This window comes from Toxorhynchites rutilus, chromosome 2 (genome assembly GCF_029784135.1).
Source record: "Toxorhynchites rutilus septentrionalis strain SRP chromosome 2, ASM2978413v1, whole genome shotgun sequence".
NCBI classification, from domain to species: Eukaryota; Metazoa; Arthropoda; class Insecta; order Diptera; family Culicidae; genus Toxorhynchites; species Toxorhynchites rutilus.
Window position 1 is genome coordinate 105,949,550 of NC_073745.1, and position 14,738 is coordinate 105,964,287.

A 14,738-nucleotide genomic window follows, 5' to 3' on the forward strand; every position below is an offset into this window, starting at 1 on the left:
TTCGAAATTAGGCTGGACACCCAATTTACTCTTTTATATCTTTTATACATCAAGGTACAATAAAAAGAAACAAGTATGGATTGGAAATGTAATAAAAGGTTTCGCAAATACCTTGACAAACTGCGCTCGTATGACGATTTCTCTGACCTAACTACTGAGCTCGAGTGTTTCGTAGTTCATCTCAATACTGGATACAATAGTTTCCGCGCCCTTACGACGCGACGTTTAAAAGAGTTTATGGATTTTATCTTGAAAAAAAAACGTTGATATTTCACCGGAATACGTTTCAGAGATGAAAAAATCGGTTTGGAGTTAGGCCGGCAACTGTTGTCATTTTCCCCCGCTAAATATGATACCCACAACGGCGAATCGAAGCTACCCTACTCCACGCAATCACAGAGGACCTCGATACCTGTAACTAGGTGCCACTGATTTCAGCTAGAATGATTTTTTGAAAATACTTTGAAAATACTGAATACAGAATGTTTAAGTATTTGATGCCCAAAATCCGCTGAATTCGATCCGAAAATCACAATCCAAAAGGTGCGGTTTTTCTACACATTAACACGCAGAGTCACAGATCGTATGTAATTTTTAGTTAGAAATCGAGTTTGTTTCCTCAACCATCATCCCCTTAAAGCCTGATAAACGCTTACAATTTCCCCGCCAAACCTAGTAATCATGACTCGGAGTAATCTACTATGGGCCTATCGTAGTCATCGAAGAGGGACGTTACTAACAACAACTGAGCAGTTGTCCCACGCATTGATGCTCAAACGTTCACAGTATCCCAAAAGACCTGCAAAGGTGATCTTTCTGCACGACAACCTTCGGTTGCCAAAGCCGTCGGGGAAAATTTCATAGGTCTTCAAAGGGATGTGCTACTCTGCCATTCACAAGACAATGCTCCATCTGCCTATCTCATGTTCCGGTCAATGATCTTGGCTCAGCAGCATTTCCCTTCCTACGAAGACACCAAAAAATGGGTTGATAGCATTGGATCGACTTATAAAAACTTCTGCCTTAAACATGAAAGACGCAACATCTGAGTTTCATTCAATGCACAAAAAACCAACAAAACATCTTTGTACCCTCAAAATCAGAAAAAAAAACCTAAAACATGGAACCGAAACCATTCATGCAATGAATGTATATTTTTTTTTTTCGAGAATATCATGTTTTATATCCCCCTTCATCATTCCTAGGAAATAACATTATCATTAAACATAAAGGTTATTCTAGCATCATGCGCCATCGGGATAAGATAGGTCCAGCACACCCTTTACGAGTATCAAATGTCGAGGCTGACATTGAAAATAGAACAAACGCGGAGAAAACAACACCACGATGACAATTTCGTAGAGTAGTGACACCATACAAACAATGCTGGAAAGTTTTACTCCAGTGTCCTTCCAAATTCGGATGCTTATACGTGCCAGTTTCGAAAAGCTTACCAAAACAGAGTCTCCAGTATTATTATTGTTATTATTATTACTGTGTGAGGTGGGAGAGAGCGGACTGAGAGCACAAGGAAATGCGAGAGCCTTGGGGTAATGGACGAAAAGGAAAATCCTGGCATCGCATTGATTGAGAGAAGCGACAGAGGAAAATTTTCAGAACATTCTGCGAAACGAGTTGAATGGTTTTACATCGCTATCCAAAAGATATTGTGCTGAGCGAATGGACCATTAGTTTTATAATTGAATTTGCTTATTCGACGACTAGTGAAACAGAAACAAAAAAGTGCAGTTTTCCTTGTCACAATATTTGATAAGTTTTTATGGAATAGTTTGCGGGTTCATAAAATAGGCGGATGGAAAAGTGCGCATGGAATGCGATTACGTGAAGTGAAATAACTGGGACGTCTATCGTGGGAAAGGATATTTCGACCCACGAAAAAAGATAAATCTGAAGTGACTCGCAGTTCCCTATACACGGGAAAGCCGCATCCGTATCCAGAATATGGTGTTTTATGGCATGTTCCCGATTCGAGCTGATATAGTTCTATTATTTGTATAATAAAGAGTAGCTCTCTCAGCATCGCACCGAGCAGAACGTGTGTATTCATAAATAGGCTTGATTAAATCGATGTTTGGGCAATTTATGAATATTAATTGGTCTCCCAATCAAAGAAGTGGTGTCGCTACACCTCTCACCCCAGAATTAGTCTACCGAAGTCTGTGTGAAGTAATATTTGTCATCGTAATAGCAGTAGTGAAAAACAGCATCCCTTTGATGTTGATTATCCAACAAAAACCGGTTTTGATAACAAAGCAGGCATAGATTGTGTGAAAACATGAAAAGTTTCGTGAAAATTGGATAGTTGGCAATTTTTCAACCTAAAAATGACAGTGAAAAAAGAATGAGAAGTGAGACCGTCTAATCCATAACCATTGGGTCTGCTTCCGCTCCCGGCTGTGCTTCCATCCAAAATAAATGCGATATCGCGTTGGATTGTTGCCAAATACGGAAAATATCGACGCGCAAACAAAGTGCTGCAGAGAAGCAGGAAATTGATGAACCATAAGTGCAAGCGGAAGCTTACGAAAAACAACGGAACTGCAGAGAAAATTTAATAGGTAATAATTCAGATGATAAGAAAAATGAATACAAGCACAATTAGCACAATTTTGCGACCTACACTGAGTGTTTTGGCATTATGTGTCTTATTGAGAATTCATTTATGGATTGAGATGCATCTTCATTATTGCTTGATTTTTGGAAGATCTGACAGGAGAATAGATCGCTGGATCGCATCTTCCTGTTTTAAACAATGAACCGTTTGCGGTCGTTTGTCTGCTCTCAGCCACCACAGCAAGGAAGTATTCTTATCTTTTATTAATGCAACAATATATCATTTAATACTTTTTATAAACGAATTTTGATGACTAGTGAACCTGTTCGCGAACCTAAGCCGGGCTGCTATGAATAATACATATCGGTACTCAGCATAAACAAAAGTTGTCACTCATGCTTTAAGGAAAACTCTATGTATTGCGACAAAGAGCATTTTTTTTATCCCATTTATTTATTTATTAGGCTCATTAGCAATTTAACTGTAACAGAGCCGAGTTTTTATCGTGTACATGTACATATGTTAATGTTTCTATAGATTGTGAATTACACAGTAGTAGTAGTAGTAGCCATTTAGGCGTTAGGTTTTCTGTTCCATTACATTATGGTAAATTACACTGCCATTTAGGCGTAAGGGTATTCTATCTGTTCTTCCATTGTTCCGGACAGCGGAGACAGTTGATATTGATCATTTTTGGGTTATTTATAGAACAGCAGCCCGATGTTTCTTGCAGAGCAGAGCAGTTGTATGGATGAATCGACCTTATTTCGACCGTGGATCGATCTCCATCGCTGATGATGTTTGCGTGGACGTAGTTATTCTATAACAACACAAAGATGGTCAATTGAGGGCCCTGAGTTTGAACTCACGATCGATCGCTTAGTAAGCGAACGCGTAACCAAGTGGCTACGAAGACCCCCTAGACAAAGAGCATTGTTCTGTATGTTTAACACTTTGACGGCCATTACTGCACTCAAAAATTATTCCGCTGAGGCCATGAGTACAGCACTGCACACGCGAAATCTTCCAAAGTTTCAAACGTGTGCACTACAGCACACGTTATACGTTAAAACTAATGTGTTTTCCGTTTTCTACTCGCCTCAATACATAGTAGGCAACTTCGAGCTCATAGTATGACATTACTGTTTGTATTATTCTATCAATTACAGTTTATCACTGCCCGAAATGCTCCGAAAAGTTTTTATGTCTGGATTGTTTTAATAGAAGACATTTTACGAGTTTGAAATAATGTTATAAAAAATGTAGTTTCGAAAAAATAAACTGTTTTATAATGATTTTTATCGATACTTTACTCGTTTACCTTGAGTTGGAGCCGCGTGTGCAGTACTATACACGGGTAGTTTTAACCATTATATGGCAGATGGGGATGAAATTTTATGCTAGATGACTTCCTGGCACCATTTAGTATAAGAATCAACCATTGGACCCTCCAGGTTTTTACGAACTTTTTGGCCAAAACACCATTTGACGGCCATAGTATATTGGCCAAAAAGTGTCAAAGAGAAAGATAAAAGGTGGCTGCTTTTCTAAGTAAAAATAATTCCGACCAGTAAGACACCCATGTCCAAATTCAATACGACCGCAAAGGGTTAAAGCATGTTCAATTTTTTTTCGTTATACTAGTTCGTTCAATTAGTCGCTCAATAATATCGTTTGATAAGAAAAACAACAACTTTTGGTTTGGAATATATTTTACTGTACATTACAAACTGCCTGAAGCTTCTGTATAATATTTTTTCCATTGAACTTTTCATTTTGGGAATTCTCGGTAATGCAAAGATCCGGATATTATCGCTTCCAACGACTGCTATCACCATCAATAGAAATCGTTTCCCACGCATGATTTTTTAGAACAGTCATAGGGCCTGATTACGAACGTCACTTCACGGTGAAAACGATATGAAGTGCATACAAATTGCATACAATTCATTCCGTTTTCACCGTGAAGTGACGTTCGTGATCAGGCCCATAGGCTTTTCGGGGCGAACAGCTTGGAAATTGTACGAATTCTAAAATTAATTCTTCACATTATATCACATGATATAATAATCTCATACAAAAATTTCATCTGAAGATAATTTGATATTATAATGATAAGTTTAGTGGGAAACTAATCTCGTATCCAGATATCGACACCGTGCCGTTGTCATCGCGGATACGTTTCATTCCGTTTCCACCGTGAAGTGTAGTCGAAATGTATTCGAGAATAAGGCCCGCTATCATGAGCATAGCCTACAAGCCTTTCCTATTGCCCGTCTGAAACGTTATGACATTACAGCGTGTTTGTTCAAACAAAAAAATGAAATCCGGTCGGATTCGCTCCCGCATGTTTCTGAATGGATTCGAAAAAAAATTCGATAGAATCGTGAATTTTAAACTAATCGGATTTCGGAATATGAATGACTATTCGATACTGTCACTACAAGATTAATTTATGACCCATGTGGTGATCTGAAATTTTAATCACGTTGCATACCAGTTGAAATATGCACAAATCGTTTCCAATAGATTTCACCAACGATACGATCACAAGCGTGGGCTGATATTCAATATATCAACAACAAAAAATTGAGAATGGTGCACAATCATACACAAAAATCAACAACGCAGACATTGACATTGAACATCGTTGGGTAATACCATATTCGCCTCAGCTAAGCAAAACATTCAATGCTCATATGTTATATGTTGAGTACTGCATATCGGTGAAGAGCAATTAATACATTTGCAAGTCCGTGAGTAAGGGAAACAACATGGCTGTGTTTTAAACATAGAGCACCGATGTAAATACTCCTGGGATGGATGACAACGACGAAATAATGTGGATCCAAAAAGGCCGGTACATCAGATGCATTGAAGTAGTCTGGCGTATAGTTGATTTCCCACTTCAAGAACGGGACCCAACAGTTAGAAATTTAGCCGCCCATCTTGGAAATGGCAAGCGCGATTTTTTCCACCAACGAGATAGAAATAAACGAAATGAAGATTGTTTTTTTTTATTTCATTTCTCTGTTTTACGACAAAAATGTATCACTTTTTTTATTACTTTTACATTCAACTTTTAAGAGTTATTTTTTTTAATAGACCGTTTTATTTTATAGACCGTTAAAACATTCAAACACGCTGATTTTACATTAGTGTTTTATACAACATCCAAAATATTTACTAGAAATAATTTATATGGTAGAGCAACAAGTATAAAAATAAATATAGGATGTATAGAAAAACATTTATATTTCGGATGATTCTACGAATCTTCTAATGATGTGGGATTATATTAGAATGTTTTTTAATTTCAGTTCCAACAAATACATCTTAAATTAAAAAATAAAATATTGCTAAGTCATAGCTCGTGCTCATTTAATCATTCATCCGCAAGTGAAATGCAGGCGCCTTCGGCTAGGCCAACATGCTTTCTTCCGTTGTTATCTCATTTAGATGTGGAGGGTCATCCATTTGGAGTTTTGTGTCTTCATGTGAACGAACCCTTAAAACATGTTGATAATCTGATGTGAATTCATCCAAAATGACTGAAATCAGTCAATTGCATGGCGGAAGAATTGGGTCTTCCCCAAAACTCAATGTGGCGTATTTTGCGAAAAAATCTTGGGCTACATCCTGACAAAGTCAAATTGACTGAAGAACTAAACCCACTTGACCATATGAAGCGCCGAAACTTCTCCGATTGGGCTCTGGCGAATCTTGATGAAAATGATGATTTTCATCACTGCTACTGTTGACGGCGCCAGTGGTTGTGTGGTTAGCGTAACAGCCTCACAATCCGATCGGCCTGGGTCCAATCCCAGCTGGCGTCGTTGGAATTTTCTGAGGCGAAAAATCTCTGGTTACGTCTTCCTTCGGAGGGGAAGTAAAAGAAGTTGGCCCGGCTCATGAGTTGTTGAGTCTGATAGGTAGGAACAGGTGGAGTCGCCTCCCTGATGTCGGTGATTGGCACTGAAGTGGCGGAAATAGGCCGACGAAAAAATAAGCGAAGATAAAAAAAAAATCACTGCTACTGTTGTTTTCAGCGATGACGCTCATAGATTTGTCAACAATTATACGTTACTGGTAAGATGCAAACCCAATTGTGCTTCAAGAAACAACATTGGATCCGCAAAAAATACTGTTTGGTGTGTTTTTCATGTCGGATGAGTGATTGGGCAGTATTTCTCGCTCGAAGAGAACGACAGTCATACTACCGTCAATGGAGAGCGCTATCACAACATGTTGGAAGACTATTTTTGGCCAGAATCGGATGTTTTCATATCAATGATATGTGTTTTCAACAAGACGGTGCCACTTGCCACACAATGCAAGTTACAATGGATTTATTGAAAAGTAGGTTTGGTGAACGTTTCGAGAAATGGGCTTGTCAATTGACCGCCTCGTTCATGCGATTTGACGTCATTGGATTCTATGGGGTTATGTCAAGTCACTGGTCTATGCCAACCAGCCAACAACTTTAGAAGAACTCAAAGACAAAATTCAACGCGAAATTCGCAACAAATTGGGTCCAATCGATCGATCGCTGTAAATGAGCTCATGGGGGTCATATGACCGAAATCGAATTTCACTCTTAAAATGTAAGACAACTAGAATAAAATTTTACTCAATATCTCAAAAGACTTGTGTTTGATAAAAAAAAATTGAAAGGTTTTCAATGAAATGAACCCGTTGTTCTGGTTATTCTTCTATTTCTATTCTGGTTTCTAGCATTTTCATAGCCTTAGCTGATTTTGATTCAGCACTACGAAGGGTTTTCTCTAAGGATACGCAATAGGCAAAAATCGAAGATGAACCAAAACACGTGTAAGAAAAGCAGTTGTCAAAAATTAACTGAACATTCAAAATAGCCGTGCTTGTCAGTATAAGTGAGAGACATAAGTACCGACATAATGCTAAAAAAAATCTGGAACCGTACGTAACTCGCGTAAATTTGAAAGTCGCGATACTTTTTGGACAGACCTCGTACATAATCCTTATGCCCCAATAAAATAATGATCGCCAAATCTGATTACAATGTTACAGTTTCGCAACAATGTCCATCGAATGTATGCATAATGAAGCTCAGTCCCCATCATATCAGCGTAAAGTTGTGATGCAGAATGGAATGGAAACTCGGCCATAATACGTAAACGTGTGGAGCATACGCCTCGCGACAATTCTGTCGATGAATGATACACCACATTGTTATTATTATAACAAAAAAACGCTGCAAATGGTCACCGTTCGTCGTGACCTTTGACATTATCCTTTGTGCAAGCACTTCGTTTTTCGCTGTTTATTAAACGGTATTGACTTTGTCACTATTTGTCCAGAAATAGCATCAAATCGATGCTCAGCGAACGGTTTGAGACGTGATGTTTCGATGATATATGTTTCCTCGCAAGATTGATAGCGTGTATGGTAAACCTATTGTGGAAATAGATAATTCCAACGAAGGAATGCATAAAGGTATTCTTCGTTTTAAAAATAATCCGGAAGACACATTTCTACATTGTAATTTATCATTGTTTTTTCTCCATCCTTTATAGTAATCGTTCGTTGCGCCAAATGACGTCACCGAAGAATTACACAACCATCGTTACTAGCTCGTCCGGTGGATGCACCAACCAGATCCCGTCCGCCCTCACGGTTTCGAACCGCATTCTACGGTCACCTTCGCACGAAAGTTTCTCCACGGATTTGTCCTTGATTTCAATTTCCGTCTCATCGATGGCATCGGAAGCGACCAGTGTGCTAAACCGATCCAGCTGCAGTCTCCTCACGAAAACTATGGAGGACAAACTGGGAAACCTGTTGCTGAAGGACTCTAAGAGAAATCGGTATGTGCAGTGCTGAAGCCTATTAACGAATTATTATCTAATTTTCAAAACAAAGCATCAAATTTTTTTTAATTTCCGGGATTCTAAAAATTAGTAACAAATCAACTCGAAAACATCTATTTTGGAATATGAATATATAATATCTGGCCATCTGGTATGTATCAGGGCTAAGGATAGAAATGTCTTAGTTTTAAAGACTTAACTTAAAACTGCATTTAATTGCAGTCTACCATATGTATGAATCTATGTTTCGTTAGATTATTTATTTGATTTAGGATATGTATCGGGTTGAAAGTGGGTTCTAAGTTTGAATATGTGTCTTAATTAAAGATTATGCAATATTATCAGGTCCAGTGACAGATCGACAGAGGAAGCGCTTCTGTAGACACTTTGTTGAAAGTCTCGGAACGGCGCATTCCGTTTGCCGCAAACATTGGATGTTTCTGCTTCCTTACTTCCTCCGGACTATGCCCTTTAACTATGAGAAAAACATAATAATTCCCCATACATTCGTGCAGACATCAAGATGTTCTTTTATCACGGGCTTTAAAAACAGACACCATTACGAACCGTCACTTACGATGCAACGCTGTACTCGAACGTGAGAATATACTTTCGCATACATTTGTGGTCTGAAGTGTCCATCTGCTACTGCGCGAGAAGTACAATTTGATGGATAAACCTTTCAATATTTTACTGTGTGGTCTCCTTAACATGGATGGCGAGATCAGCTTTCCCCACGCAGCTGAGTAGCTTTATGGGTCTATAGCCACTGACACAAGATGTTTTCTCTTTGGATTTAGGTAAAGGTATAACGATCCCAGTCTTCCACACACTAGGGATGGTGCCACTCATTCATCTGTCAATAAATACTTGCAACAGCAAGCATTCCGCCACGTTTGGGAGGTGCTTTGGCATGGGGTAGCTTATTTCGTCTTTCACTCTGCTGAGTGCCCAATCAAGTTCAGATAGGTTATAGACCTCGTTATACTTCGTTAAACCTCAAAGGAAGCCTTTCACTTTTTTCCTTTAGCTCTTTGAATTGCGTAGAATAAACATTTGAAGCAAAAATTTCACTAGTGCAGGCAGGTGCACTAGTCCTACCACTAAGAAAAATGATTTTATACCACAGCTTTTTAGCTGGTAGTTCTCAAATTATTTCGCTTATGAACTTCACTCAGCTATCCTTCTCATATTTAAATACACACTTTCTAGCAACTCACTGAGTTGTAAGGAAGGAGGTTAATCTATCGGATCATGATTTTGTCATGGATGCTAAACATAGACTTATTCCATCTATTATCGCAGGATTTAAAATAAAGCTAGGGCACTGGAGCTTGGGTGCTGAAACACTTCAATACAGTGGTCCAACGTACATTGCAGTTCGTTCAGGAAGGCATTGTTCTTCGAACGCATTTTCTCATGGACCCGAACGAAAAATGCACTGAAAAGTATTCGCTCCGTAAGCCACGTCCACTTTAGTTTTGTCGCGATGCACTTGCCCAAATGAGGGTATATAAGGCGATGCACTAACCGCGAACTTCATTCAGTTTTATCTCGACCGTGTGACAAGCAACAAGGAAAAGTGAACACCATCAACAGTAGCGGAATAAATAGCAGCAGCATTATGATGTCAGCAGCAGTGGCAGAGCAAGAAGAATAAGAAGCAGCATTGCGTCAGCAGCTATATTGTGTCGCAACAGCATTACATCAGATCCAGTGTTACGTCTGCAGCAGTGGCAGAAGAAGAAAAATACGAAGAAGCAGCATTGCATCAGCGGCTGTACTGCGTCAGCAGCAGCGAGTGAATTTTAACGTATTTAAACAATTCAGTGAGAATAATTACAATGAAAGCAGTGTAAATAAAGCATAACCCATGTCTCCATCTCGCACTACTCAAACCCAAAATCCATAAAGTAAAGAAGAGTTTTTCAAGCATTTCCGAAAGAGTAAAAATGCTCTTTTCAGAGCATGTAGAGAGTTTTCCATGCCAGGAGCGGAGCCATTGGGGCTCCCACCCGGCGATTAAGGCGTGAGGAACACGAGGGTTCCTTCCACGCACCCGTTGTGTCCAAGAGTGGATCAACGCATCCTACATACAGTCCACCCCTAGTTCCCAGCAGACGGAATACCTCTTTCCCGGAAAATAGCAGGTTCAATACTTCCTCATAATCGTGACGGATTCCACTTGGATGGAAACTATAAACAATGGAAACATTTTAAGTATGCAGGGGAATCGTTAGCTGAAATGTGGAACAATCTAACGATTCCGTCAAAACATAATACACTGCGAAAAATCATGGCATGGTTTAATGAATAGGGGCATCAGATTCTGGACTGGTCAGCTTGTTTAGCAGATCAAAACCCTACCAAGAACTTATGAGGAGTGAAAGTAAGAATAGTAGATGCAGCTTACAAGCAGTATGATTGATCTGAAGAGCTTAAACGAGCAGTATCTTCTGCGTAGAACGAGATACATACTACAACATGGCGTAGCTTGATCGAAACCACCCGAATGGGTTATTTGAACTGATTGAGAACTAAAGATGATCTTCGAATTAGAAACTTATTGTAATTCATGTGAAATTGACATTAATTTTGTGAAAGAGTGAGAGTTTTTACTTCTGGTTTTATAGTTATGAAACACTGGAATTTTAGTTTTTTGAATGTTTCGCGCCTGAATTCAACAATGATGTTCAAATGACCTGTTCTATAAATGAAGATAGTTATTATATCCTACACTATACACTTCAATTCAACTGACTTCTTACATATCTCTGGAAACACAGACAAGATGGGTGGATCTATAGTTATGAAACGCAATGTTGAGTCCGCAAACTCCCAAAATCAATGAAGCGAAATTAGTAGGATATTCAGCCGAGTGGTTTGCTCGTTACATAAGAACAGCCCAGTATCTTTTGCAGGTAGTGAAATGTAACTATAGGAACTACTGCATTGAACCAGAAGTAGTTACTTTTGTATAAATCAACATCAATTTAAACCAGCTCATGTTCCTCTCAGCTAAATTGGTTTGAAAACACCATGTGGGCATTAATTTTCCATATCTGTTTGTTCGAAATTCTATGAACTTGTCGAAAGTTCTTCCGAAATCACTTCCGTATGAACATTTGATTCCGACTTGGGCAAATGTCTGATTTTTACGTTGATGTTTTCATTACTTAATAGAAGCTAAAATATTATGAAATTCTTTCAAACGACTTTGTCTTTTTGCGTAAATTATGTTAGCGTTACGTAACTTAAGGGGAATTGAGGGTTTTAGTTTCTTATTGTTACATAGGGGGGGGGGAGGATAGTTGTTCCAAAAACCGCATTTTGGCGTTACGTAATTTGTGCACCACGCATTACTGGAAAAAATATCTGTATTAGAACTGTAGTTAACTGATTTTATATATCATCAACAACCATTTTTTCCCGTTCCCCTCAGGTCTTCCACATTGACCGAGAAATGGAGCGAAAGCAACGATCTCATCCGAAACTGTGCCACCCTTTCGGCCGCACTGGGCATTCACAAGAGCTTCAGTACGACCGACATTTATCAGTTGCCGTCCGATCAGCACAATCTAGGCGGAAGACTTTCAACATCCGAGCTGTCACTGACACCATTCCAGAAAGCTGGTTACCTGTTTGATCATCCCCGCTTGGATCACACGTCTCGCTCGTACTCAACCTGGGTAGCGGTCGGTGAGCTAGCGTCCACATCCCAGCTGCCTTCACCCCATGGGGGACAATCCTCCAACCAAGTTCCAACTATTTGCAACGTTACCCCAACGCCAAGCTTCACTGTATCCGATTTGATCAGTTCGGTGAATAAGAAAATTCGTCAGAATTACATCCGCCGGCGATTGTACACTACGTATCGTGCAATTGAGAGGCTCTCTCAGAGTGAGTTCAACCTGGATCGGCTAGAGGCGGCTGCTTTTGCTGCCAATAATTTCAACAACCCAGGGCCGACCGAGCTTGTGGTCCCGACAACCCACGCTTCCGCGTCGCCTATCGGGGGAAAATCTGCGAACAACGATTCCAGTCCCGTTGCAACAGGCTCGGTTAGCCCATCGGTCCCGGTCGCTACGGTTCACAGTAAGAAATCCATCAGTAAGTCAAACGCCAAAAAGAATCTAACGTTCCTGGATATTGAAAGTGAGCGAGGAAAACCCTTGTCCAAGTACGAACGGCATATGCTAATCTTCAACTGGCTACACACCATCGACGACTCGCCGATGCAAATCGACAATTGATTAGGCCAGAATGAGGATGGAGACAGTGAAGTCTGCGATGGTGCCACCAAGCATGCTGGGTATGTTCCGAAAGTAACACGAAATGTGAGCGGAATCTGTGAGATCGTACACTACGAGGCAGACGAGTTGATACATGAATGAGGATCTGGTGTTGAAGGGACGAAACTAAACTACTGAATGGTTATAAATTCTCAATGTTTACTCTCTGCTGTTACTGTGCTATTGAAACGAATAACCTATCCGGAACGCATTAAATAGGATTAAAGATCAGATGTAACAAGAGTAGATAACAAATAAACATAAACGTGAGTAAATTGAAAGCTTCCGACCTTTCGCAGCTTATTGAATCAACCGGAATGCAGACAATTTTTACTGATTTCGTAGGCTAGATATGAAACATAAAATATTAGAATAAAAATATGGTAATATGCCATTGTAGACCATACCCTGTGGATGTCCCAATCGATTTGTACATCAATACAGAATGTTTTTTGTTGTTTGTTTGTCCTTATCCAGATCCAAGACAAAACAGTTACCATTTATCTGGTGAAATTATAGTTCACTTGCGGATATTCTATCGTGTGATGTACAGAGTACATTTTAGTAGAATATGTTAATTCATGTTCTATGTTAACATATCCACCAATAAGTGTCCATGTTTCGAAAAATGTGGGATGTATCTTCAACGGCAATATCCTTCAATTTGTTACTAGAATTGAAATGGTGTCTTAGTACCCTCACGAATACCTCGCTTTGGATTCGATATTCGTACAAATTGATTCTTCATGTCAAACCGAAAGTCCATTCAGTTGTTCGGCACTGTGATGCGGTCCATGCTTCATTTGTTCATTTTTTTCCGTTTGTTGATTCATTGATCGGTCTATAAATTTGTTATATTTCCGCTTTATGTTTAACATATGTGTTTTGATTGCTCTAGTTTAGCTATACTCATGAAGAAAAGTTGAAAAATGAGTCCAAGAAGGTAAAACTATTTTTGACAAACTTTATGGAACATCGAATTTTTATAATTTTTATAAATCCTGATGTGATTTAAAACAAAAAAAAGGATTATTATCAATTGCCTTCCAATTGCCAGGCATTCTCGAGATATTAAAAAAATATTTAGGATTTATTGTCATTTTTATTGTAAATAGGCTCTTTTAATATGTTTGTCGTGTTATAACATCATTCTGTTTGCGATCATTTAATGATGTTTGTGAGGAGTTCGATTTTTCTTTGTCCAAAAATATGTTTAGTGTTAAAATAAGGAGTTTAAATTAATTTATTCTTAAGTAAACAATCTGTACGACGTTGTCGAAGATGGTGAACAAATAAGTAAATAAATAAATAAATAAATAAATGTTCATGAAATTCTATGGATTTGCTTATAATTTTCAACAACTTTTACAAATACATCATTATGGTACAAATATATGTTAAGGAGTTACATTGAAAAACATTTGAAGACATGTGGGTTAAAACTCCTAAACATAACTTGGAGTTTTAAAATTCAAAAATAGTTTTACCATCTTGGGCTAATTTTTCAAATTTTCTTCATGACTTCTATTTTATTTGAAAAAATTTAAAAATAATTAAAAAATATATATTTTAGATATTACAAATTAAAGATTTTTTTGTAAATAAAAAAAAAGTACTAATTTATTTTCCAGTGTATATTTTTTTCACGTTTTAACATCAATACATCATCAATATACTTTCGGTATGACTCATAGTTTTTGAGATATAAATTATCAAAGATTTCTCTTACTAAAATCGCCTAAAATACGCCCTTTCCAAAAATTACGCATGAGTCAAGAAATTCTCATTTGCTGTGGAAAACTCATGTTCCTCCAACCCAAACAGAATACATTTGAATAAAAATACATGTTTTTAAAATCTGGATGTTTTGTGCGATTTCATTTGGAATTACTCGTAAATGGTTTAAATTACAGAAAATTGGAAGTATTCCTATTTTCCTATACATTTATTCTGCGTATTTGTTTGCTTACCTATCCGTACTGTCGGTAACGAGCAGCCAAGGTATCAGCAAGGTACTTTATT

At 38.4% G+C, this 14,738-nt stretch overlaps 1 protein-coding gene across 2 annotated transcripts; it reads left to right on the forward strand.

Moving 5' to 3' along the window:
* Window positions 1-1,361: 1,361 nt before the first annotated feature.
* LOC129765109 (uncharacterized) lies at window positions 1,362-14,037 on the forward strand. Of its 2 annotated transcripts, none has more exons than XM_055764982.1 (3): window positions 1,362-2,579; window positions 8,131-8,421; window positions 11,867-14,037. In XM_055764982.1, exons 2-3 carry the CDS (start codon window positions 8,150-8,152, stop codon window positions 12,675-12,677), a joined length of 1,083 nt encoding a protein of 360 aa, XP_055620957.1. In that variant the 5' UTR covers window positions 1,362-2,579; window positions 8,131-8,149; the 3' UTR covers window positions 12,678-14,037. The 2 variants fall into 2 exon arrangements, with proteins under 2 accessions (XP_055620957.1, XP_055620958.1); XM_055764983.1 differs by lacking the exon at window positions 1,362-2,579 and adding an exon at window positions 7,909-8,050.
* Window positions 14,038-14,738: the final 701 nt, after the last annotated feature.